The 25,452-nt window shown below is 46.6% G+C and overlaps 1 protein-coding gene across 10 annotated transcripts; it reads right to left on the bottom strand.

Moving 5' to 3' along the window:
* Positions 1 to 248: 248 nt before the first annotated feature.
* On the bottom strand, positions 249 to 24,504 carry VWA2 (von Willebrand factor A domain containing 2). 10 transcript variants are annotated; one of them, XM_021526019.3, is made up of 15 exons: positions 24,366 to 24,504; positions 21,182 to 21,273; positions 21,040 to 21,098; positions 20,410 to 20,484; positions 18,404 to 18,537; positions 16,953 to 17,062; positions 10,134 to 10,328; positions 9,229 to 9,359; positions 8,441 to 8,573; positions 7,615 to 7,670; positions 6,660 to 6,767; positions 5,290 to 5,871; positions 4,418 to 4,969; positions 1,263 to 1,385; positions 249 to 584 (listed from the first exon to the last, which is right to left on the bottom strand). In XM_021526019.3, the coding sequence occupies exons 2-15, from the start codon at positions 21,229 to 21,231 to the stop codon at positions 451 to 453; spliced, it is 2,442 nt and encodes an 813-aa protein (XP_021381694.3). In that variant the 5' UTR covers positions 21,232 to 21,273; positions 24,366 to 24,504; the 3' UTR covers positions 249 to 450. The 10 variants fall into 10 exon arrangements, with proteins under 10 accessions (XP_021381694.3, XP_085438960.1, XP_085438961.1 ...); XM_085582834.1 differs by having other exon boundaries at positions 5,290 to 5,868; XM_085582835.1 differs by lacking the exon at positions 20,410 to 20,484.
* Positions 24,505 to 25,452: the final 948 nt, after the last annotated feature.

Below are 25,452 nucleotides of genomic sequence, written 5' to 3'. Positions count from 1 at the left end.
GACTTGCAATCAGTTCTCCTTCCTCTTCCTCTGTCTTCCTGCATGTAATGAGCAATTCACTCCAGCACCTGGCTGCAAGTGCATCATCTGAGTTATAACCCTTCAGCAAGAGCTCCAAAATTGCTCAGACTTCTGCATATTTTTAGACTAACTCACAGATCTCTCAAAATCTGTTAAAAAAAGAAAACCCCAAAACAATCACAACCTTAAGACCTGGATGAGGAAATGCAAAATGCCAGAAAGAAATATTTAAACACAAATATTTACTTCAATTATAAAAGAAAGAGAGTGCTGGGAAGCCCAGTTTGTGCAATGCAGGAATTGGGAATGGCCTCAACACAGTCTCTGTGCTGGAGCAACTCCATCACTACCAAGGGCAGCTCCTGGTGGTGCCTGTGAGTGGCAGGAAGTGTTCCTGGATGGAGAACTGGAGCACTCGGCTCATCTGTGTCAATGCCTCTGATCCATTTGCCTTCTGCTGTGCTGGAGGGCACTGGAGAAGTGCTGCAAACCCCTTGGACTCCACTGCACATGGGAACGTGGAGGAAGGGCTGGAGATCTTGGAGAATCACCCCGGAGAACTCCTGTGGCAGAAGAGAGGCACAGATGTGGGATGAGAGCTTGAGGACCACGGGATAAGGTCACACTCAGTCCAAAACAACCAAACAAGCATTCCTTTAGATGACAGATACTAGAGGCCACAGGCTGGAAGTCAGAATTCAGGTAAAAAGCAAAATATTGGGCAAAGGGAAAACCCACTTAAATTGAAAATTTTGTGCTGTAGGCACAGGGCCACCTCTAGGGAGCCAGAGACTCTCCACTCCTGGCCATTGCTCCCTTGCTGAAGAGAAGGAGGGCAATGGGGAGGCTTTTACACCATGGAAAGGGATAGGAGGGCACCTGCTCCAACAGAAACAGCTCCCTCCCATTTAAAGAGAGTCAAATCTTTGCACCTAGGAAAACCTAGGAAAGATTGTTTCTTCTAGAGGGCAGAGGGAAAAGGGGAACAGAGAGGAAGATTACCAAAATTACTAGACCTTGGACCACCCTCCCAAGTCAACTCCCTTAGTGAATGTATAAAAATGCACAGCTTCTTGATAGAAGCCCTTGCTCCCCTCAGCAGCCCAAACCTCACCACTTTCCATAAGACAGAGACCATGTCAGCACCAAGGCCTGGCCACCAAACAGCTGTCCAGGAGCTACAGCTGTTTCTTTGCTCCAGGGAGAGGTGGGATCAGTTTGGAGGGGCTGCTGATGCTTACTGCTCTCACAGTGGGGTCCCTCCCAGCCGTGGCACTCGCAGCGGTAGCTCCCTGGCCCAAGGATGCACACGCCCTGGTTCATGCAGGGGTTGGGTTTGCACAGGTTCACGGGGCTTCTTGCTTCTGCAACAGACACAAACAGAGCAGCAGGCTCAGCACATCTGCATTATTACAAGCTAAGACCCAAATCCATCAGGAACGCTGCAAAAAATGTCATCAGGGGCTAATGGGACTGGAGAAATATTTAAACATGGCAGAGGGTACAAGCCATAACCCAGTCTTGATGGTTCAACCTAGAGAACAGAATGGCTTTCCTAGGTGTCCTAATCTGGAGGACAGTATTCCTAATAAAGCTTAAAAGAGAAACTTAATGATAGGCTGCATATCCCAGAAAAGCAAAATGGAGCATCTGCAGAGCTGTGAGCACCCCCAAACTCCCCACACCAGACATGGACAACACAGAGCAAGACACATACCCTGCTCTAACAGGTTCAAAATCCCAAATGCCACTGACATTCAAACCCCACTTTGCCCCAGAGAGGATAAAAGTTTCCACTGGAGAGGAATAAGGAGAAGTTGCCAGCTGGGAAGCAAGGATGGCATGAAAACAACACAGGGAAAATTTCTGGGCTTCTTTTCTAGGGGGGTTGAGAGAAGCCTGCAAGCACAGCCCAAGTTATTAGCCCTGCTGTTATGAAGTACGTGACAGCTTTCCCAACCCTCTCAGCACAACAGAGCCCAGCTGTCAGCAGGGCTGGCAGTGCTCCACTCTGCCTTGCTGCCAATACATTAGGCTAAGTAGCAGCATCCCAGAGGAATTTGCTTCCAGTCTGCTGGCAGCACCACTGCAGTGTTGGTGAGGGTGTGAAATTCCTCTGCTCAGCTACTACGTGGTGTAGAGCTGCCTGCTTTACCCTTTGCTCCAGGGTAGAAAAATCACTGAGAAAATACAAAAAGGGGAAGGGAAAAGAATACAAATAAAATCCCCTATATGCCAGAGAGCTTTCTACAGCTTAACAGACATTGTGCTCATTTTCCCTCTGAACATCAAGTTTCAACCTACACCTAACACTGGCAAAATTATAACTGATTTTTTTTTTTTTCTTTTTTGACAGTCCTAGACCTGAGACATATCAGTCTTTAGCTCCAGTTGATTTTACAGGGAATCAAGCCAGGTTCAAAAACATTTTTGTCATCATGGAATTTCTGAGCTGGGGTCCTGCCTGAGAGTGTATTCCCAGGGATGGACATTTTCACCTTCATTGGGCTGGAAAAGCCACTGGCAATGAAAGCTGGATCTCTTGGACACACCACTCATCTTCCAGCTGCTATTCCCCAGGGAGCTGTTCCCTGGTGCTCTCTCTATGTGTCCACCTCATCCCCCCAGGGATGCTCCACAGCATAACCTCGCAGTCCCTGCTGTGAGAAATCATTCTCCCACACCATTTCTCTGAACTAAAGCCTGCTGTTATCATACCTTAAATAAGGTTCTTGCACTTTGATGATCCTAATAACTTGTACCTCCATTAACCTGATTCATATATAGTTAATTATTGGGAACTTTTCTCCTAAATCCTGGGTCCTCTTTTTCTGGACTCTTTTTGGATGAGCCTCAGAACTAATGCCATATTCCAGGTATACAGAGGCAGAGTCTGTCTGTTTCTCAAATACTTCTATAATGAATCATAATTTTTTAAAGTCCTTTCATAGACAATGATTCTGTTATTAAGCCTTGGGTTTGGGAGTAGAAGACTGAGTGAAGGGCTTATCTTTACATCGCCCTTGGTCCCAGCCTATCTACTACAAACTGTGATTTACCTGCACATGAAATGAAAGCAGCAATTCAGCCTCAGGAAATGATATGTTATTACCCTGACTCATTGAACCTTGCTGTCTCTTCCCCTTCACCCCTGGCATTTTAGCTAATTTCAAGGTACAGTACATTGTTTTTGTAATAACACAGCTGAAAGTAGCACTGCAACAGAAACACACTGAAAAGCTCCAGGTAGAAACCATCTGCAGAGCCTGCCAGGAGAGCAACTCCTCACCCCAAAGAGATGATGCTGTAGCTCTTTCTAAGCCTGAAAGAGACACAGGCATGCCCAGAGATGAAAAAGACCTCTGTGCTGAAGCTCAAATGTGGTTTTTTTTTGATCTTCTAAACATGTTAAAATATAACCAAATGGATAAATGTTAAACTTAGGCTATTTTGAATGAGACAACAAGGCATGGTATTTTAACTAAGAGGACTTTCATTGTCACTGTCTGAAAATTAGGGCTGCTGTCCTTTCTGAAAAGCTGATTTCTAGACAACATGCAACTGTTTCAAATTTAGTATTAGAGACATATTTTTTTCCCCAGCTGAGGACTGGCACTCATGACTAAAAGTTTTGAAGAAAATTCACCTTTTTTTTCTACTCCCAAACATGAGTTTCTGCACAAATTCTTCCACTTTGAGGATAAGGACTTGGTCCTACAAATAAGATAAATCACAATTTGTCTGAAGGCCTAGTTTAACAGTCTGAGGGCTTCAAAATTGGCAGATTCTGATTTTAAGATTAAATAAAGTGCAACACAAAATCTCAAAAGCCTGCATGATAATTTCAGTAGTGGGATATTAAGGATGAACAGGAGTGATGAGATTGCAGACTCACTTTACAAACACCTGGTCACAAACCTGCTGGACAAGAGAGCAGAGACCAGCACAAAAAAGGGGATCATTAAGTCCACCCCAGCCCAGCAACACTGAAGGGGTTCAGTAACACACAGCAAATTCTACAGATTTAAGGAACGTCAGAAAAAGAGCAAATGTTTTTTTCCGTCAGAGAAAGCAGCACCTAGATCTAGCAGGGCTGGAAAGAGCCAGTCACACTATGCCCACTCTCACCCACGGACTGAATCATAAGAAAGCTGGTTACTAATTCCTGCAGGATTGCTTTGGACAGTCATCAGACCTCTGTGTCATAGTTTCCCCATCCGTAAAACGCAAAAGATAGCAAATAGAGTACGCAAGAAGATATCAAGTACAAATGCAAAAGATATCAAGTACAAATGCAAAAGATATCGAGTATCAAGTTCAGTCAGTAAAACACCAGAAAGCCTACAACAGCAGCAGCTGGTGGCACTGACAGAGTGATGACTGGAGGCTCTCCTACCTTCACAGATCCTTTCAATGATAAGGCCTTGGTAATACTGCAGGTCTTCATAGGAGGAGATGTGCACCAGGTAGTTGGGTGACCCAGCTACTCTCAGCAGCGTGTCCCTCTCTGTGTCCCCAACAACAACCACGAACACCAAGATGCCATTGCGCCTCAGCTGCTGAGCTGGGGCAGCTGCATCCTGCATGCCCCCTCCATTGGTGAGCAGCACCACCACCTTGCTGACACCAGGTCTTGCTCCCTTCTGCACAGTCATTACGTCACTGTAAATGTGCAGCAAGGCACTGCCTGCAGAGGCTGAGGCCCCAAGGAAAGGCACCTGGTCGATGGCCTGCAGAACAGCAGAGCTGCTTGTGTGGGTGTCCAAAGCAAACACAGTGTGAGCTTTGCTGCCATAGGTCACCAGGGCAATTTGGGTGCCATCCCTGTTGATGATGAAGTGCAAACAGCTGCTCCTGACAAAGTGCCTCAGACGCAGAAAGTTCTCCAGGCCAACTCCAGATGAGGCATCCACAGCAAATGCCAAATCAAGAGACTGGGCCTGGCAGCCTGTGGAAAGGAGCACAAAGATGGTATTTCTCAGAATATATATCCACTCTTTTCTGACAGAAAAACAGCATTGAGAGGAAATTGTGGGCAAAATTCAACACTGCTGATCACCGATTACGAAGGGTGATCTATGTCTCTTTCACACCCATAGGTAGAGATCCATCACAAAAAATCACTCATGGAAGGTTAGTCCCTGGATCTGTGACTGACAAACAAAAACAAGGATGTTTGTCCTGTCCTCCCCTCCTCCCTGCTGGAATTCAGGACACCTCTGCATGGTTTGGCAAACTTGTCCCACAATGCTCATACCACAGTCTTACCTTCAGGATTTCCCACACTGCAGATTTTTCTCTGCAGCTCTGGCATCCTATTGAAGAGGTCCTGAGGGTCCGAGTAGACAATGGTCTGCTGTGGATTGCCAGTCACCATGGTGAGCTCTGCTCTCATGAAGCTGCTGCCTATGCCGATCAAGAACAGATTTTGGTCCTTCGCATACTTAGCGGCTTCTGACACCGAATCCTGGGACTTGGAGTCAGTGAGCAGGACAACCACACGTGGGAGATCATCCTGCACATCTGCAAAGACTGGGGTACTCCTGAAACCGTGCTGTGCAATGTATTGCAGGGCTCTGCCTGTCAGGGTTCTTCCTCCACTGAAATTCAAGGCATCAATACTCTTCATGAGACTGAGTGTGTCCTTGTGTTGGCCCAGTTCAATGGGTACCTTGACACTGTCATCGTACTGGGCCACCCCCACGCTCATTGGCGAGTCCTGGCCCACCACAGCTTGGAGGAATCTCTTGAGGAAGGCCTTGAAGCGCAGGAACCCTTCCAGCGTGACCCCTGCTGAGCTGTCCATCAGGAAAAGCAGATCCACGCCACACTCGAGGCTCAGCTTTGCTGCTGGAAAGGGAGAAGGCAATTAGCCATTTGCAGGGCAACCCCAGCCTGCTGGAAGCCCTGTGGAGAGGGGACATTGTGTCCAGCAACCCAAACATTTTGCCATTCATATCACGACACAGAGGACAAATGAGCCAGGGGCAGGCTTTGTTTTGCTTGGGTGCCATATAAGCCTTTAAAGACAGGAAATATCCATGAGAATTCATGACATTTTGGATGGCAAACTTCAAATCAGAAATTACAGCTCCACTCTCTCAGTGCTGTGGGCAGAACACTCTGAATGACACAATCACATACTAAAGAAAGGAGAGAGTCCAAGCACCAGACCCTCACCTATGACACCCTGAGACTGAAGCTGGAGCTTTGGTTCTGGGGAAAGTACAAAGTGTTTTCTAATGATCAGGAGCTTTTGGCTTTTTCACTTTAAACCCTCCAAAACCAGGAGCTCCTGCTGCACCCATGTATGTGGGGAGGGGACCAACAGGAACATCCATGTCTCTCCCAGTGACTCTGTACTGCTGATCCCATGGCACCTGCATTTAGACACAAAGGCAGCCGTGCCAGGTGAGACTGTCAATATTGGTGCTCTTCATACCCACAGGGTGTCTGAAGAGCAGGACCCAGTCACTGGACACAGTCATCATCAGCATGAGAGTAAACTCAGCCTGCCTTTTGCAGAAAAGCCCAAGGACTGTGGTCCCACCCCAGTTGTCCCCAGGGTGACACAAAGGGTGTCACAAAGGCAGGATTTGGCCAAGGGGGAAGGAGACAGAGCACAGCCTCACACCTACCACAGTGGGTGTCTCCTCCATACCCCAGCAGGCAGAGACAGTGGTATCTGTCCAGTCCCTCTGGGACACACGTGCCACCATTCTGGCATGGCTGGGAGTCACAAGGGTCTGAACAGGACAGGGAAAAGAAAGACAGGTCATCAGCAGGGAGGCTGTCCCTCCCCATCCTCTGCCAGCATGAGCACCACTGTTAGTGGAAAAAGGGTCACAGCTCTGCCCCTCTTGCTAGAGAGTTTGAACTAGGCTACACAAGGCCATGTGTACTCTTTTCTCCAGGGTAATTTCCATTTGGGATGGCTCTCCAGCAGGTTGTGGCAAGAAAGCAAACCAGACTCTAAATTCATTTGATTTGGAACAATGCCAGTGACACCATATCTGTATAAACAGAGAATTGCTAAAGGTCCTGCAGCCCTGACAGATTTTCAGCAGCCATGAAGGGGTCAGGGTCTGGCCTGCTGCTTGGGCAGTGTTGTACTGATAAAGAAAATGAAACTGCTATCACCTGAACTTGCAAAAAGGACTGAAGGACCACAGCTATTTCAACAGCCACAAAAATAGGCTGGTGATCAGCATGTGTCAGGCTCCCCACTAACCTGATTGTGCTTATGGTACCAAGGGTATGACTGGAGGCATCGCTGCATGATCCCCTGGCTGGAGAACAGTGACTCGCTGCAGGCATGGGGAAGCAGTGCACTACTCTGCCCCCAGGACATGAACAGATGAGAATTCACTGGCTCCTCAAGTGGAGGAGAAATTACTGGGAGGCATTTTAATCCAAAAGAACTCTGGTCACAGATACCCACGAGAAGCAAAAAATGGATTAAATATCTACTGATCAGAGTCTCTCACTCAGAACGAAATTTTTGAGAAGTGAAAGCAAATCCCTGTCTTTTTGTTCTTTAGTTATTACCTTTCTTGCTTCATAAATTAAAGTTTTGGAAGAGCAAAATCCCACCTGGACATACAGTTCTGAAGCATCTGGATGGGTGTTTTATCAAGACTCGCTTCCACCTGAAACAGGAAGAATAAGACCTGTCATTAATTAAAATATTAACAAGCTGCCTTCAAAGTGGACCTAACTGTTTTCTATGGAACAAATTTTCCTTTGAAAACACAGGTTTTCAAAGCAAGCATTTTTTAAAAACAGTCAGTTTTAAATGAGACGGCAAAAGGAAAAGCATAATTTCATCTAATCTACCCTTTTTTTAAAATTCAACTGTCACCCTGTTCTTTTGAAACTTTTAAAGTTCTTCTAAAAGTTTTCTATGCCTTCTGATGTTTACGTACTTCTACTGAAGTTCTCATGCACTGTCATGTAAATAATGATTGTTTTACATTCCTCTTTGTGGGAGAAGAGAATTGATGGACTGTTGGTTTGACCAGTGTGGTTGGAGAGATGGCAATTTCCTCCTCCAATCCACTGCCACTTTTGGAATTTTATATACTCAAGGTCAGAAATAAAGTTCTCTCCTTCTTGCTCTCTTTTCCCTCTTTTGTATCTAGCGTGCGTGCATGAGTTATTATGTGTCATAGCGCAACATTCAACTGTATTCTTTAAATTTTAAAATTATGGATGTATTTTTAAGACTCAAAAACTATTTTGTTTGCTTGTTTCTCAGCCAATGATCAGAGCAGAGACTCTTCTTAGGACTAGAGACCATTTGCATGTGTCTTCTGAGGGATCTTCATCCCAGTAAAGAGTCAAGATCAGTAAAAGCCTGATTACTGTATTTGTTATCCTCAGCCCCACTCCTTTTTAGGGATGTGGGTGCCCAGCTTACCTGGTGAAAGGGCACAGCGAAGCCTGCACTGCATTGGGCTGCTTTGAGCCTTTCCAGCACACATAGCTGCCAGCCAGCTCTTTCACAGTCTCCAGGGTCCTGCGCTCACAAGGGTGGGACTCAACTTTGCAGCCTGTACAGCAAAGTAAAAGGCAAACTAGCATCAACTGCCTGAAAATAGGAAGGCTGTAAGAGCAGACAACTGTTTTCAACTACCTGACAACTACAGACTGCACAGAGCTTCCAAGAGCCTCTGTGAGACACCAGAGGAGAGATTTCATTTCCTGTTGCAAAGATCACCAGCCTACTCCACTTTCTGGGAACCTAAATATTCAGCCTCCTTTGCTTTGCTATAAATCTCTCACTGTTCAATAATAGCTTTTCAGCCCCTTTGGTGCCTTTATCATTCATGTCTTTGATTTTCTGCTACTTTTGGATCACTCTAGTTCTATCCTAACTCCTGCAAGCCCCAGGTGCCTCCCCCCAACACACAGCTAAGAACATTAGAAAATTTAACACAACTGCCTTTATCCCCCTATCCCCTGTCACATGAGCAAAAGCCAATATTCCCATTTTCAGAGGTGAATCAGGATGCAGAAAGATCTAGGATTCTGCAGCTTGGAGGTATTTGGAGAGCATGCCATCCTGTTTGGCCACCAGAAGCAGGTTACCTCGAAGTGCAACACCTCCTAATTCCCCAGAACGCTTCCTGACACTGCCTTCTCTTCCCCACTCAGTGCCGTGTCCAAGCTAAAGCATGGGCATGGAGGCGTGGCCAGCAGGGTCACCTGGAGTGGTGGCAGTGCAGACAGGGTCACTCAAGGTGCTGTACAGGCCGTTGGCAGCGTCGTCAGCATCTCCAGCAAAGAGCAGGTGCCGCTCAGGGGGCTCGCTGGCCAGCACCTGCAGCTCCTCCCACCTGCCAAGCAAAGCACAGGTCAGCTGCTCAGCCTCCCCCACAACGAATTAAGAGTCAAAACCAGCCCTGTGCAATAGAGAGTTAATGCAAAACCATGACACTCTTCGGTTTCCAAGATCCTGGCGTGTTTAGTCTCAGGCAGCAGCATAGCTCTACTGAGTGGAAAAGTTTCCTTCATCAACTCTGGTGCTTCTTCTACATCAGCCACCAAGTCAGTGTTTCCCCCATGCCTGTATTACCCTGCAAGTTCTTTTTTGTCATGGTTTAAGTATGGTATTTGCCAATGTAGCGCTCTCACTGAAACCCACTTGCTTCCCCTCTCACCTCCAGCTGGAAACACAAAATCCAAAATTCATGAATTACAATAAGAACCATTTACTGGGAACAGAAACTAAATGAGAAATTGAGCAACAACAACAGCAATAAAAATATTAATAACAAAAAATATAAGACAAAATCAATTTACTTGGAAAGTCCATCTCAACACTGACTGTTTTGTCCATCACACTTTCTCATCTCCGGAAGGAAGGAATGCCCTTCCTCTCTGGAGGGAGAAAGTCCCTTTCCCCCACCTCTAGCCATGATAAAGTGGTATGGATTATCTCCAAGATACACCCACAGCTACAGAAAAAGAAGATCAACACTGCTCTGGCAAAAACTAGGACCCCTTTTCTCTTTCCAAAACTCATATTTAGCCCAAGACGACCTCTCATTCACCAGGACTGGCCATTTGAGTAGCTGGATGTCTACTTCCCACTCTGGAGAGTTTCCTACCTTGGAAACTTGATTCCCACAGCAAAAACTGTGATGTGTCTCTCCTTCACCTGCATTGCAGGCCTTGCAGTGCTGCCCTGGGACTTTCCATCTGAAATGATGATCAGGACTTCAGGGACACTTGAGTTTCTGCCACCAGGGAAGCCCTTGTGGAGAATGTACTTCAGAGCCTGACCTGTCTCTGTGCTCCCACCTCTAGAAAGCAGGGAGATATAATCAGAAAAGAAGAAATGGAAATTCCTCCCCTGCTACTAAACTTACTATTTGGGTTTCAAAATTTACCCACTGGTAATGGAAAACATAGCCTATTTCTGCTTGTCACCACATAACATACCCACGGGGATGTCTAATCCTGTCATTCTTCTCATCTTCCTACCCACTGGTCCCATCTATGGACTCTCCAACTCAGAGCGGTCTCCAAGAGACTTCTAGCATACAGTGCAGTGTTTCTGCAATTGGTGCAATAACCAGAACTCTTGGATATTTGAATTTTATTTCCATCTTTGCCAAATGTCTCTACAGCTTCTGTTTTTCCATCTGAAAGCTGTTGTCATTTAGGCTGTTGAGGGGTGCCGGGTGTGGCCCTTTGTGACACAGGTGTGCTGTGTCAGGGCCCTGGGTGATGCGGGACATGGCGGTGCCCAGAGGTCCCTGTGACACGGCAGAGCCCTGCCCTGCCCTGCCGGGGGTATCCAAGGGGCACAGAGCCCTGGGGAGCCCATTCCGTGAGAGCCGCTGGCTCAGGAGGAAGCAGCTCCTGGATCCCTGTGTCCCCACGACGGCAGAGCGGAGGAGGACAGGTGAACCCCAATTCTCAGCCCCCCAGCCCCTGGCCCGGCTGGCTGCACAACCTCACGGGCAGTGGCTGGGGGCAGCTCAGTTGGGACACTGAGGAGGAGGGGCCTTTGTCCACATGGACAAAGACTGGGAATATGACACGGATCAAGAGCTTTCCCAATGGAGAGGTGCTACCAGCCAAGAGTTTTGCCTTTGGGAAGAAGTGACGGTCCAAGAGTATTACCAACAAGATGTGAGGATCCAGGACGTTTCCCCAGGGGGAGTGGTGAGACACCGAGAGTTGCATCAGAGGGAGGTGAGTGTGAGAGTCCAGTGGAGAGATGGCACACAGCAAGAGCTGTACCAGTGGGAAGAAAGTGTGACAGTCCAGGAGTCGTACCAACCGGACAGAGAGGATGAGACACACCAAGAGCTGCCCCAGCGGGAAGGGGAGCCATACGAGGAACTGTCTCCTTTGGAAGCACTGCGAGGCCATCCCCAAACGTTCCAACGGGAAGGAGACAGGGAAATCCCAGAGTTGTCCCAAGTGGGAAACAACAGGGACAAGGACCTATCACAAGGAAAAGACTACAATGTCCAGGAGCTGCCCCAATGGGAAAAAGACAGGAGCAGCCAAAAGCTGCCCCAACAGGAAGGAGGTGTCAGCAGCCAGGGGCTGTCCCACTGGGCAGAAGGAATCGATTACAAGATACAGGACAAACCCTTGCACCCAGAGAAGGATGAGAATGCCCAAGCTTGTGCCCAGGAGGGCCCTGGCTGTACCAGCAGTATGGGCACCAAGGTGGCAGGAGAGGCAGCCTGTGAGCTGCCCAGCACCTCTTCTGCCCTGGGGAGCCCCATGGAGGATGAGCTGGCAGCTGCTGCTGCTCCAGCAGGAGCTGCTGAGGAGGAAGAGCCCCTCGAGCCTATGCCTGCCAAGGTGGAAAAGGCACCAGGTTCTCCTGCCCTCAGGGAGGAGGAGCCATTGGCAGAGAGCCCAGTCCCTGCTCCATTCAGCCCGGATTCGTTGGATTTAGCAAGGCACATCAGCTCTGAGATCATGCACAAGGCTGTGCTTATGGGATCTGGCCAGCAGCCAGAGGAACAGAGGGACCTGGAGCAGAACACGGCTGCTGAATTAGAAGCAGCAACTGCAGGAGGAAGAAGGAAAGAGAGCCCAATCTCAGCCCCACAAAGCCCCTGCTTTGTGGGCTGCTGCCTCCCCTTGTCCATCCTGCTGGGAGGCCAAGCCCCCAGTGAGGAGCAGAAGGAAGCAGACAAGGGATCAGCCCTGAAAGAGCAAAAGCCTGAGGAGGAGACCTTGGCTGAGGAGCTTGAGCGTTCTCAGTGCAAAGATGAGGAACACACAGAGCTGTCCCAGGGAAAAATTAACAAATACCAAGAAGGGTCCCAAGGAGAAGGCTCAACTGAGCAGGACCTGTCCCTAGAAGGAGCTGGTAGATACCAGGACTTGTCCCAAGGGAAAGCCTGCACTGAGCAGGAACTGTCCCTAAAAGAATCCAGTAGCTACAAGGAAGGGTCTCAAGGGGAAGCCAGAATTGAGCAAGAACTGTCCCCAGAAGGAGCAGGTAGGTACCAGGAAGGGTCCCAACAAGAAGCCAGCAGTGAGCAGGAGCTCTCCTTAGAAGAAGCCCGAAGCCACCACGAGCTCTCTGACTGGGATGAATGCATCGTGGAAGAGCTGTCCCATGGCGATGCTGGTACCTACCAAGAAATTTCAGACTGGGAAGAAGGCATGGAGCAGAACCTGTCCTTAGAAGAAGCCCAAAGCCATCACAAGCCCTCTGACTGGGATGAATGCATCCCAGAAGAGCTGTCCCATGGTGATGATGGTAGCTGCCAAGAAATTTCAGACTGGGAGGAAGGCACAGAGCAAGGCCTTTCCCAAGGACAAGTCGGTAGCTCCCAGAATCTCTCTGACTGGGAAGAATACAGCGAGCATGAGCTGCCCTACGGAGACATCAGTAGCTACCAGGAAGTGTCCGACTGGGAAGAGTCCATTGGCCAAGAGGTATCCAAGAAACGTCCCTCCTGCCTGCGCCGGGCACTGCGGAGGCTGCTCTGCTGCCCCTGCCTGGCCCCACAGCCCGAGGATTAGGGCTGGCTGCCAGCACCAGCCCGGGCCCTGCAGATGGCAGCTGCCCCACAGCCTGCCCCGTGCCCTGGGGCTGCCTTTGCCAGACACGGCCCTGCAGTCCGAGCAATCCCCAGCTCTGTGGAGCATCCCAAGCTGGCCTCCCCAAGAGCAAACATTACCCATGTGGCCAGCCCCAAACTGCACCCCTGCACGACACTTGGGGCCATGGGACTCAGTGATGAAGGCCACAGACTCACCAGGGTGGGAGCAGACCTTGAGGGTCACCCAGTCCCATCATCACCCTGGCACCACCTTCATCACCCTGAAACATGTCCCCAAGTGCCACAGCCAGATGACACTTGATATTTCCAAAGATAGAGACTCCACCACCTCCTTGAGGAACTTCTTGCAATCAATACCTGACCACACTGTCAGGGAAAAATTGTTTTGAATATTTCATCGGGACCTCCCCTGGTGGAATCCAAGGACATTTCCCTCATCCTGAAAGGATTACATGCTGATCCTTTGGGATTTTATCCATGAGGAATGGGCACAGACAGGCACTGCTTCCAAGACTCCATTGTACAACTGCATGACTTCACCAGACACAGTTCGTCCAAAACAGATGGAAGTTGGGTTTTAGAAATAGTATAATTAGTAAAACAAACAAACAAAACAAAAACAAAACAAAACAACACCACCAAAACACAACCAAAAAACACCACAAAGAGAAAAAGAATAGGAGTAGGACTAGTAATAACATGAAGAAGATTAAGAAGATGAAGAAGTAGTAGTAGTAAATAAGAAAATAATTAACCATAAGAATTAGAACAAGAAAACAGAAAGAGTAAGAATAATAATAACAATGAGAATAAGAAAAAAATAATTAGAACAAGAATAGGAATAATAAGAGGATTAAGAAAAAGAAAAAAGGAATAAGAATGAGAAAAAGAATACAAACAGGAAAAGGAATAAGAAAGCTAATAAGAAAAAAAAAATTAAAAAAAGAATTTAAACAAGAATAAGAAAAAGAAATCAAAGAATAAGAATAAGAAGGAATGAGAAAAGGAATAAGGACAAGAATAAGTTGATGCAGAAGAAGAAACAGAAGTAAATACTAGGAGGAAGAAGAAGGGGAACAACAGGGATGATAATAATAAGATGATGATGATGAAAACAAAATAGTAGTAGCAGCAAATTATTATTATTATTATAACAGTAATATCAAGTTAAAATACACATCTACACATCCTCTAGCATCACAGAATGGTTTCGTTTGGGATGAACCTCAGAGACCATCCAAATTCTCTTCTGCTCTTTTTCTCTGTGACCTTTTTCCTATTTCTCTCTCCCTCATATTTCTTGTAAATAAAACCCATGTTAAATAAAATCTGTATGTTGTTATCATGTGGTCTCATTTGCATCATTTAGGCAGAGGTATCTCTCCCTAAAACATTCTCTGCCCAGCCTGTCTCCAAAGCAGAGGTTCTGCCACCCTCTGAGGATCTCAGCTGCTCTCCTCAGAACTCGTTCTAACAGACCCACATCCTTGTTATGCTGTGCCCCCAGACCCAGTGCAGTGCTCCAGGGGGCTCAAACAATGGACCAGAGAGCCACAGTCACCTCCCTGACCTGCTGCTCACTCCTCTGGTGCAGCCCAGCCCAAGGGTGGCTTTCCGGGCTGGCAGCACAGATTGCTGACTCAGGCTCAGCTTCTCCTCCATCCACACCCAGGTGCTCCTCCTCAGCCTCCCTGCTCAGCTTCTTCCCACATGTGCCACAGACCTGGTGATAATAAAGCCACTAGAGAAGAGTGAACATTTTCAGCTGTCTTCTAATTTGTTCAAGGTGTTGTGCTATAAATAATTTCCTGTAATTGCCCTTAAGGGCTGCTATTATTGCTGTCCAGAGCAATCCAGGAGAATCAAACCACAAGTGTCACTTCTTCCTTGGAGGATTCATGTTCTCTGTCTGCATTGACACAAACACACCTCATTTGTGACATCCATCCTTTACCTTAGCACCTGACTCCTGATTTGCTTGCTCTAGAAAAGCATTTTATCATGCCCAAGTTCACTATTTTTCCATTTACCTTCTGATTTTCACAGAAACTTTTTTAATTCTGTACTTCCCAGGCCTCTTTGCTTTGAACTTCTTCCTCCTCTGCACTCCATCATTTCCAAGCATACTCAGTGACCATGTGTTCATAGCAAGTCCAAATTTGCCTTTTTTTCTGACCCAATGTCTGTGAGATGTTTCAGTGAATAGTGCTTTGCATGAGGAAAAATACACTGTGCATAGCCAGTGACTAAATCTTGATGAACTCAGTACACGGTGCCCATGTGAGCCCTGAGGATTGCAAAAAGTTAATAAAGAGCTCATTAAATTAAATTGCTTATTAATTTGCATTTGGAGCTTCACTGTGGTTTGACACAGTAGAAGTGTGTTTGAGGCATTGCTGCAATAAGGATTTTCTGAAATACAAGGAGAGCTGCACTTTACCTGCTGTCTTTCTTCAGGGACAGCACTAAGAACGTTTCTCTCCTGTAACCAGCTGCTTACTGATATGAAAGAAATTCATATGAAATTTAGCTTGAGATTACCACTGAGTATGGCTGGAACTGGCCAACAAATTCCAGAGCTATTTGGCCAGCATTCACAGAGAGAGACCAGCAGTCTCCAAATAAATCACAAAAGCTTCACTTTATCTGGTGCTGCCTCCTTCCAAGTGCTGTCAGCTCTGAGCTGAAGTCAGGAAATGCCTCACTGGCCAAAGGCTCATCAGAAGCACATCAAGGAACCTCTCAACCAAGATGTCAAACAACCATTTTTTTCAGAAGCCAACTGGAATCCATCCATAACTATTTTATTGACTTCACAAAGTCAGTTTGTCATTTAAACTAGATTAAATAGCCAGGCAAAAGTCACTATTTCTGTTTGATCTGTCAGCATCTCTCTGTTGTCATCAAGGAAATGCAGTGCCAGCCAGCATTCACTTCACTTCTCTGCTCCCACAGAGTTTAAACAACAACCAGAGAGGTCTTTGTTTTCTGTAAGTTTTTCCTGTAACAGTACACAAGAGGTTTTCTTGATTTGCTAAATTAATCAAAAGAAATACAACAAAATCCAGCCAGCTGATCTTGCTTGAAAACTGCAAAACTGATCACATTTGCCTGCAATATGTACAATATCCTGAAACAGCAGATATCCATGGGAAATGTTGATCTAACCCTTAGTCCTAAAGCAGGTCAGCTAACAGAGTAGACACCCAGAGGCCTTACCAATACCTCACCTAACATCAAAACAAGTGCTATTTTGGGGTGATTGTCAGATCCTTAGTAGATCCAAATATATTTCTCCAAGATGGAAAGTTTGGATTTTGAGAGGCTCTAAGGACAGCTCTTCTTTGGACTTCTGACTCCATTTCCTTGGGTCATGGGAAGACATCCAATTCTTAACATTTAGGAAGAAAAAAAGGTTTCCATCTGAAAACCTGATCCTCTTGAATTCAGTGAGCATACACAGATATCTGCAGACCAGCAGTTCATCACTGACTCACAGGACAGAGGAAATTGCAACCACCAAAAAATGAAGCAGCACACTGTGCTGCCTTAGCTCAGCCATGAGGGAAGAACATGTTTGCTTTTCCATGGAAGATATAACCCACTGCCTGGTTCAAATTGACAGAAAGACCTGGAAAACTCTCAATTTACCACGTTATAATAGGACACCAAAAACTTTGTCTCCTATCAACTTTCACTCAGACCAGGTTTCACATTTTTAGTTTCTTGTGGATCATGGACCACAGTGTTCATTGACCTCCCTCCCTGGAGACATCACACTGGTGTAAGCACAGCAGAAGCAGAGATTTCTAAACCTCAAAACCCCCTCAGTCCAGAGATTATTCATAGCCCAGAAAGAGAAGAGCTGTAAAACAAGCTGACCTGAACACAGTCCTCTTGATTCTCTCCTTCACTTCTTTTTTGGTTAGATAAGAATCCAGTGGGAATTCAAGGTGGGGAGTTGAGCTAAACTGTATCATTCCCACACGGACCTAAAAGAAAAGGTTATGAAAGGTCATGAAAGGTGCAAGTGCAAGTTTTACTCTTTGATCAGTTTACAAACTTGGGAAGACTAAATTGTTTGGAGGCAAATTATGTTTTTGCTGTTGAGCCACGAGCACTCTACATGAACTTAGGAATAGAGCAGGAACTCCAATATTATTTATGCAGACTATAAACAAGGGAAAAAAGTTTATCTGGAAGCAACAGGAGCCTCTGCTGCAGTTAGAGGCAGCTCAGAATCTATCTTTATCCACTCAGAGCAGCTCACAGCCTCAGGGGCATTAAGTTTATAAATAACCTTCTACACCAACCCATTTATACACTGTGCAACCTTGCCATTACTGAGAGTAGCTCCCTCTGGCACTGAGCACAGCAGGCAACACAAACCAATACTTTTTCTAATAGTTCCTCTAAAACCATTTTCTCTAGTTGAAAATGCAAATAGACTGAATGGTCTGTACTGGGCAATACATCCAGAATACTTCACTGAAGCCTTACAAGAAGTATTATGGAATGTGACAATTTCAAAAGTGAAAACACTAATTTTCAGTCCAGTCTATGTGAGGATTAAGTGAAAGACTAGCGGAAAGATGCTATTCAAAAAATAAAACATATCACGAAATCTACAAATATTAAATATCCACTGACACAACCATCCCAAAGACCTGACATTTATTTGGACAGTCTCTGGCATGGAATCAAGTCCATCAACTGTCCCAGCCTGCTCCAAGAGCCTCAGCTGAGGCAGTGTTGTGGGACTGATGCACACCTGGACCCGCAGCCAGTCTGGCTTAAGTCTCTTGACACGAACCCCAGGATTCAGCTCCAAAGGTGCCTCAAGGCTGAATCCAGGGAGCAGGACCTGAGACTGCAGCAGCACAGCACCCACCTCCTTCTGGGGGAAGCAGAGCAAGCACACTACATCATTTACATCTGTACTGAAAGGTGGCTAACTTACCAGAGAATAATTCTGCAGCTTTCCAAGGAAAAACAAGAGAAAAATCCAACCAATCTATGACTTTCCAAACCAAAATAAAATCAGTAAAAAAAAAAAAAACAAAAAACAAAAAACCCAAACCAGACCCAAATCATAATCTTTAATCTGAAGGATTATGTCTTGTTTCAATTTCAAAAGGAATTGCTTAAAATCTGAAGAATCAAGAAGCATCCTCCAATCCCACTGCTTCACAAACTGCATCTTTCTGAACAAATACTCTGTCCCCATGGCAGCTGGTAGGTTGAATTTTGCAATTCACCCAGCATGTTACCACTGGCCTTTAGACACACTGCCAAGCTGTTTGAAAATTAGAGGAGATATTCCTGACACTCACTCTGTCTGGATGGATATCCAAGGCATCACAGAGCTTGCCTGCAAAGTGCTTGGACCTTTCAAAGCTTCCTTTGCCAATGCTGTAGGAGCCATCCAGGAGGAAAAGGACATCTAATGAGGCAGAGCACTGCATCACTAGGAGAAAAAGTATATACACTGTGAAACTGCACTTTTGTTAGCCTCAGTCTCTGGAAGCAGGCAGCCAAGAGCTGACAATCCAGACAAATTGCAGAGGATGGACTGGGGCAGCCAGTGTTCACAACCCAAAGCCCTCATGCACCCCTGCTCTGGCCTGCAGCAGCTCCAGCTCAGCTCAGCTGGGAGCTCAGAGCCCAGCCTGGCCTTGGTGACAGCAGGGGAGCAGCAGGGCAGGGGGGTACCAGCAAACACGGAGAGATGCTCTCAGGGGGGACACACAGGGAGAGGAACCCTGCCCAGTGGGACCTGCAGGCTCTCCCAGACCAAGGCAGACCTAAATCCAGGAGGCATTTGCAAAGGCTATCAAGTCCCACAGAGCCCAGCGTGTTTCATCTGCAGCACATTTTTCAAAACAGGCTCTTATTTTCCTTAACACAAATTTGCTGAACAGCTCCCAGACACTGACATAAACACTTTGCATTAAAATCTGCCTTTTATCTCCTCTTCAGAGATGTGTCTTTGTATCAGCCCTGCCTGCATGAGCATGACTGCTCCCAAGTATAAGTTTCTGAGGTGCTTTTGCTGCAGTGGAAACCCACAATTTCACTGACATAAATAATTAAATGGCAATAACAGACTATGAAGAGTCATTTCCAAAGCATTTAAAGGGAGATTTTAATGTCTCCTCTGCAGCATTTGCCAGAATCAACTTCAAGGGAAAGAGTCCAGAAGTTCAATAGAGATCAAGCACACTGACTTAAGAGCTGTTTTAGCCAGTGATGTTACTCCACCCCCATTATAATCTTTTTATTGTCACTACTTTTCCCAAATCATTCCTGCTAGCCAAAAACTGAGTTTATAATTAGGGTTTTCTAATACCAGATTCCAGGGATTGAAAGTTGTGAGGCATTCCCTTCTGGGTCACTGGCTCTCCTGACAGGGCACCCAGCCTTGCCCTGGGGTGCTGTGTCGAGGACAAGCTGCAGCACAGCCTCCCTGCCAGCACTGTCCTGGCTTGTCAGCCTTGCCCCGGGAGCTGGGCTGAACCTGGGCTGTTATCCCTGCACCAGCATGCACAGAGAAAACTGCAGAGCCCCCAGATGGGGCTCAGCACGGAGAAGCATCCTCAGGTGGCTCTGCAGTTGAGGGGTGCAATGCAGCTCCTCCTCAGGGACTCGTGAGCAGGATGTCTGCAGCAGGGAGAAACACCCAAACACCCATCCTTGGATGGGAAGTCTGAGCTGAACACATGCTGCTACAGGATAGAACTGGAGGGCACACCTGGCATAGGAATGAATGTAATCATTCCTATTATCCTATGTATCATTCCTTGACAGACAACAGACAAAAGTAGTGATAAGGAGCAAATTCACAACAGTTTCTCAGTAACTGATTGCAAGTACAACAAGGGAGCTGCAGGTGAACATGTACTGGCCAGCCAGAGCCCCATCTCCCCTGCTCCCAGCAACCTGGCAGTGCTGGCTGCACAGCCTGGAAAAACCACCCACATGGGAGGTCTGATGGAGGCTGTAATTAAACACAGCTCTTCACATCAGCAGTGCTTGGAGCAGGCTCTGAAGAGCTGACAGAAACACCATCCAGTTGGCAAATGGCCAGTCTGGGAAATACAGAGTAGATCACGTCCCAGGAGAGCCAGCAGCAATGGGGAAGAAAGCCAGGCCAGGGTTGAGGCAGCCACAGTGCTGTGACTGCCAGAGCATTGCTGGGGACTTCACCGACTGAAGAGGGGCTAATAAATGTAAATAACCACAGCAACAAAAAGCTTAAAAAATGCCAAAACAAAACACACCAAAACAACCAAAGAAAGAGGAAATTCAGAAATAGAAAATGCTCCAAAAACAAACTTACACTGGCCAGCAGCTGAGATCTTGCCAATCATCTCCTGGCCAACGTGGATTTGTTGTATACCCAATGCTAGCAAAGCTGTGGGATCAAGACATGAACAAGACATACAGGATTTAACCTATAACAGCAAAAATGCTGGTTTGCTGTATAGGTTTCACAGTTGCAAAACATAATTTGGTGATGCAGCAGTATATCTATGTCAGGAAATACCTTCTGGCAGGGACACAGAGACGAAAAATGACAAGGACATGACTCCAGCACAAAGGACAGTCTTACTGCTCACTGCATGCAGGAACACAGTGCAAGAATGAGAGCTAGGCCAGCCTTAGGCTTCTGAGATTACAGCCATAAACACTGCATAGATTTATGCACTTTTAATAGAGTATCAGTTTTTCCCACATCAGTTAGACACTGTACATACAGATCAGTCATATGTTCAAATTCTCAGAAAAACTGTTCCTCCAGGTATTATTTTCTCCCCTTTTGTGTGAAACTATGTTTCAGAAATTAATCCCTAAACCTCCTGGAGAGGCACTGACTTGGCTTTTATTCCTCAGAGTGAAGAATTCCAGCTGGAGATAGGAAGAGCACAAGACAAAAACCACTGATGCAAAATGGCAGCTTTAAACGTACCTTGGGAAAGCAGGAAAATGCAGATGGGCTCAAATGACAAGAGGTTCATGGTGACAAATCTGGAAGGAAAAAAAATCCCAAAACAAAAAGAAACAAAAGAGGAGAAGAATAGAAACCCAATTCCTAAAGCAAATTTCTTTACCTGCAGCTGATCATCTTCTTGGGTGTCTCAGGTGATGAGCTCAGAAACATTTTGTCTGAGGGGGAAAAGTAACTCCTGCACTGGGGAGAAGGCTGGGGAACAGATAGAAGGAAAACCCATAAAAATGAGGGAATAATAGAAAAGGCAATCCCTCAACATCCTCCTCTCCTTTCCCATCACATCTGGAGGGAGCAGCCCTGGCGGGAGGGAGGGAGGGAGGCTCAGCCAGCCCTGCCTGCCCTCCTCTCCATGACCTCTCCTCTCGCCCAGGGCTCTGCCCTGCCTCGTGTTCCACAAGGACTGGCTTTCTGGGGAGATGGTTTTTATGCATAACTGTCCAGCAAACTCCATTTTCTGCTCATTTTTTTCCTTTGAAATCAGTGAGGCTGCCATCACATCATAGGTAGATTTCAGTGACACTTTCTGGTAGAGCTCTTGGCTTTCTATTTCAAACACGTATATTTATTTTTTCTCCAGATTAAAAGCACTCACTAGACCAGATTCCTGATGAGTCTCTGCCCCTGTCATTGCACAAGCAGATTTTCTTTATGTAGTTAAAGACAAGTGTGTTTCTTGATAAGCAGCTCTATTTGTTTTTTCCTCCAAAAACGGGTGGATTTTTCTCAGGAAAGGCTTGTCTCTGCAGCAAATGATACACCCCTCACATCAGACAAGGATACCTGAAGCAGGCCACGCTCGGTTACCTGCACAGGTACAAAATGAAGAGAGGATTAAGAAATCCCCTCTGGCATCACCCCACCAGGGATTACAGACACACTAACCCTGCCTTGCAGCGCCAGGTGCATCAAGCATCGCCCTTCGGCACATGTAACACCCCCACCAAACTGCAGATCCCAGGGAGATCTGGGCTAAGCAAAGGGAGACCAACACAAAAATGACTCCATTGGGGAAGCCCCACTGTGTGTCCCCCAAGAGCTTCAAGCCCTGCAAATTCCACAGAGGAAAGGTCATTCTTCTGCCATGCCTCAAGGACATTCTTCCAGGAGCTATTTGCAGGGAGCACATCACCCAGAGCTGGGCAAGCCTCTGCTTGCAGCCACATGTGCTGTGGGATTTCACATTGTTTTCATACAAAACATTGACAGGTCAAGATGTTTCACCAGCTTGGTTTTATCTTGGGTTTAAATCAACTAATCTGCAGGATGAATTCTTTGCCTTTTATCCCAGCCAGACTCTCAGCAACAGGAATTGAAAGAAAGCTTCATCATCACCTGCTGCTCATCAGCATTAGCCCAGGATTAGCAGTAGCAACCTTCCTTAGCAGCTTTGCTGGGGGGTGGGGTGGTGAGTGAAGGACATTTTCATTTTATCATCTCAGCCATTAAGCTAGGGAATTTTAATAGTGTCTACCTCTAAAATGAATCAAAAATACATATTTTTTAAACCACACTAAGTTAAAACTCCTATTTTTGTGCTCAGATTCTCACTTGGACACATGAATATAATGGCAGCTTACTCTTGCTGAGTAAAAGTTGTAACTGTGTACTGTGTTTGGGGGAGTGACACCAGAGATGGGAAAGCAAATTAAAGGGGAGAAAAGCTCATCTTGGCAAGTACCTTCCCAACACATCTTTCAACATTGCAAAATATCACTCATTTTAATCGGGGAGAAAGCAGGAAAGATCGCACTCCATATTTATTAAAACATATTCGTTAACAAGCCAAGCAACCTCCTGGCACTGCTGAGGAATGGCCCCAGCTTGCTGAGGGGGGCTCGCTGCTACGTGCTCATCTGATGTTCAGATGTAGAGGGGGAACCAATCTTCCTGTCTCCTTTTTCAGTCTCTCTCAGCTTATTTTCCATAAATAAATTTTACTTTTCTCTTCTTGCCAAGGTTTGGAGGCAATAAGCAAGTTCTCTTAGGAGCCACAGTTGCTTGGGGGCAGCTCACAGTGGGATCTGAAACTGAAGGGCGAGGAGGAAGACAACAGGGGAAACGTTTAACTTCTTAAAACAAACATCACAAATTTCGGTCTAAAAGCTTTGACAATGTTTTTCTCCAAGGGATAAACAGGATTAAATTTCCAGAAGATGCTCTGCAAAATCAGTTTATTTGTTCTCCCTCTCCCAGTTCTGCAGTGAGTGAGTTTTGAGAGGCTCTTCCCCCTGTACAGCAAAGACTCCCGTCCATAAAGAGACCGTGATCTTGCAGCCCTGCTCACATGGGGTATTGTCAAAATCAACGTGCTGCAGATCAGATCCTGAATGACCCATGAGTTACAGAATAAAAGGCACTTTTCTGACCTGAGAGCTTTTGCTAAACTTACTGTGCATTCTGACAGAAGTGCTTATGCTGCTGACTTTGCCTGTGGCTAGAGCACACACTGAAGATGACATAGCTGATACCCCAACACACAGATGAGAAGTGGGTCAGAACACACACTGCCCGTCCAGCACAGTCTTTACTGAATAAAGTGGGGAAATATGATTGCTTGGATGATTTATCTCACAGTGATACCTCATCTTTACTAAGCAAAATAATCAAAAAGGCTACTCTAATTTCTTTCATGAAGTATCTGGACACATTAGAGGCATCAGTCTTTCCTTGAATATTAAGTCGTGATCAAGTTGTTATTGTGCCTTTTGCAGAAAGATGTCTATTACAGACATGAGCCGCAACCTGTTGGAAAGCCAGCCCTGGCAGGCTCAGCACTTTCCCCTGGCCGCACCAGAAAAGTGTTAGAAACAAAGTAATTAAAGCAGCAGAGCACAGGCTGAGTCTGATTTCCGTGGTGGTGGAAATTTTTATATCACTAACGCAGCATGGCACTGTTTATTTATCGAAGAGATTCACGCCGTGTTCCTGCCAAGCCGCGGCAATTCCCGCACTGAGCTCGGCATTCCCTGCGGGGGGACCAGAGGCACGACGGCCGGGGCTCCTCCAGAGCCAGGGCAGGACCCGGGCTGCGGAACCGGCCTTTCGTCCCTCCTGGCTGTCCGGGCTGCGCGGGCTCGGAGCCGGCTGCGCATCCCCGCTGCCCCGCGCATCCGCCCACGGGACAGCACGGTGTCCCTGCCCACGGGACAGCACGGTGACCCTGCCCACGGGACAGCACGGTGACCCTGCCCACGGGACAGCACGGTGTCCCCTCCGGGACCGCCCGGCCCGCTGGGAACCAGCCCCAGCTCTCCCCGGGAAAAGCTCTCCGAGTCGCACTTTACCTTTTCTCGGCAGACTGCACGGCCCCGGTGCACCTGCGGAGGTTATGAGCAGCCTTCTCCCACTTGGATTACGCCTCTCCTCCACATCCACCACAGCCCGAACCTGTAACTACCAACTGAGGGGTGGGGAAACAACCCCAGGAACACCCACACTGCTGTGGGTTACATTTAGGAGGAACCTTGGTGTATCCACTCCTCCAACAGGCTCCGCGCAGCCAGAACTCTCAGCAGCCCTGGAGCACAGCCAGCAGCGCTGGCAGCCACAGCCACTCTGCCTCACAGCAGCCCCAAAGGAGCTTCACGTAGGAGTCAGGTTTTTTTGAGAATGTTTTTCCTAATGCACAGAAAACTACTCCCGACCTGTGAGCAAAAGTACCATATTCACACCTACTACACCTGGAGGGATGATGTAAGGGGCCTGTTTTTAAAATTATGTTTTGTTATTATTATTCTCTGCCAGTACTAGTTGCACAGAACTGAGCTCGCACACCTCTTCCCACACCAAACCTAAACAATGATCAATAATTTTTGAATTGTACAGGCAAAATACACCCTTGTGTCTACCTCACTGTATGTAGAGTTAGGAACATATCAACTGCTAAATGATAAATAATTTCAGTCAAACCCAGTAAGCTAAGTATACACTAAAGTTCCTCCAACAGTGCTTCATAAATTAAAAGGATTTAAAAAAGCCTTGTTGCTTTGCAGTGCTAGGTAATTCTTATTAACTTCACACTACTTCCCTTTGAATAGTGACGTTATTCTAGACTTCCAGTTCACTTTTGTTTTCCTTGTTCAGAACGCAAATTTTGTTTGCAAGAGCATGCATGTTACTAAGTCTAGATAAATATAATCCATAGGCAACAGTTCATCACTTCAAGAAAAGATTTCAAGTAGAAATTAAAACTAGCAGAGAAAAAACAATGCAAGAGGACCTCAATGCTACTTAAGGAACTCCATTGGGTTGCCAAATTTCTTGCTTGGTTTGTTCCTACATTGATGCTCCCAAGAGTTCACCTGAAAAGAAGGGGTGAACTAAGTACCGGAGCCACATGAAGTCTCTTACTTCTCCACTTACTGCCACATG

This window comes from Lonchura striata, chromosome 6, assembly GCF_050655825.1.
Source record: "Lonchura striata isolate lonStrDom1 chromosome 6, ASM5065582v1, whole genome shotgun sequence".
Taxonomy (NCBI): Eukaryota; Metazoa; Chordata; class Aves; order Passeriformes; family Estrildidae; genus Lonchura; species Lonchura striata.
Note: the sequence above shows the minus strand (reverse complement) of the source record. Positions and strands in the feature narration are given on the sequence as shown.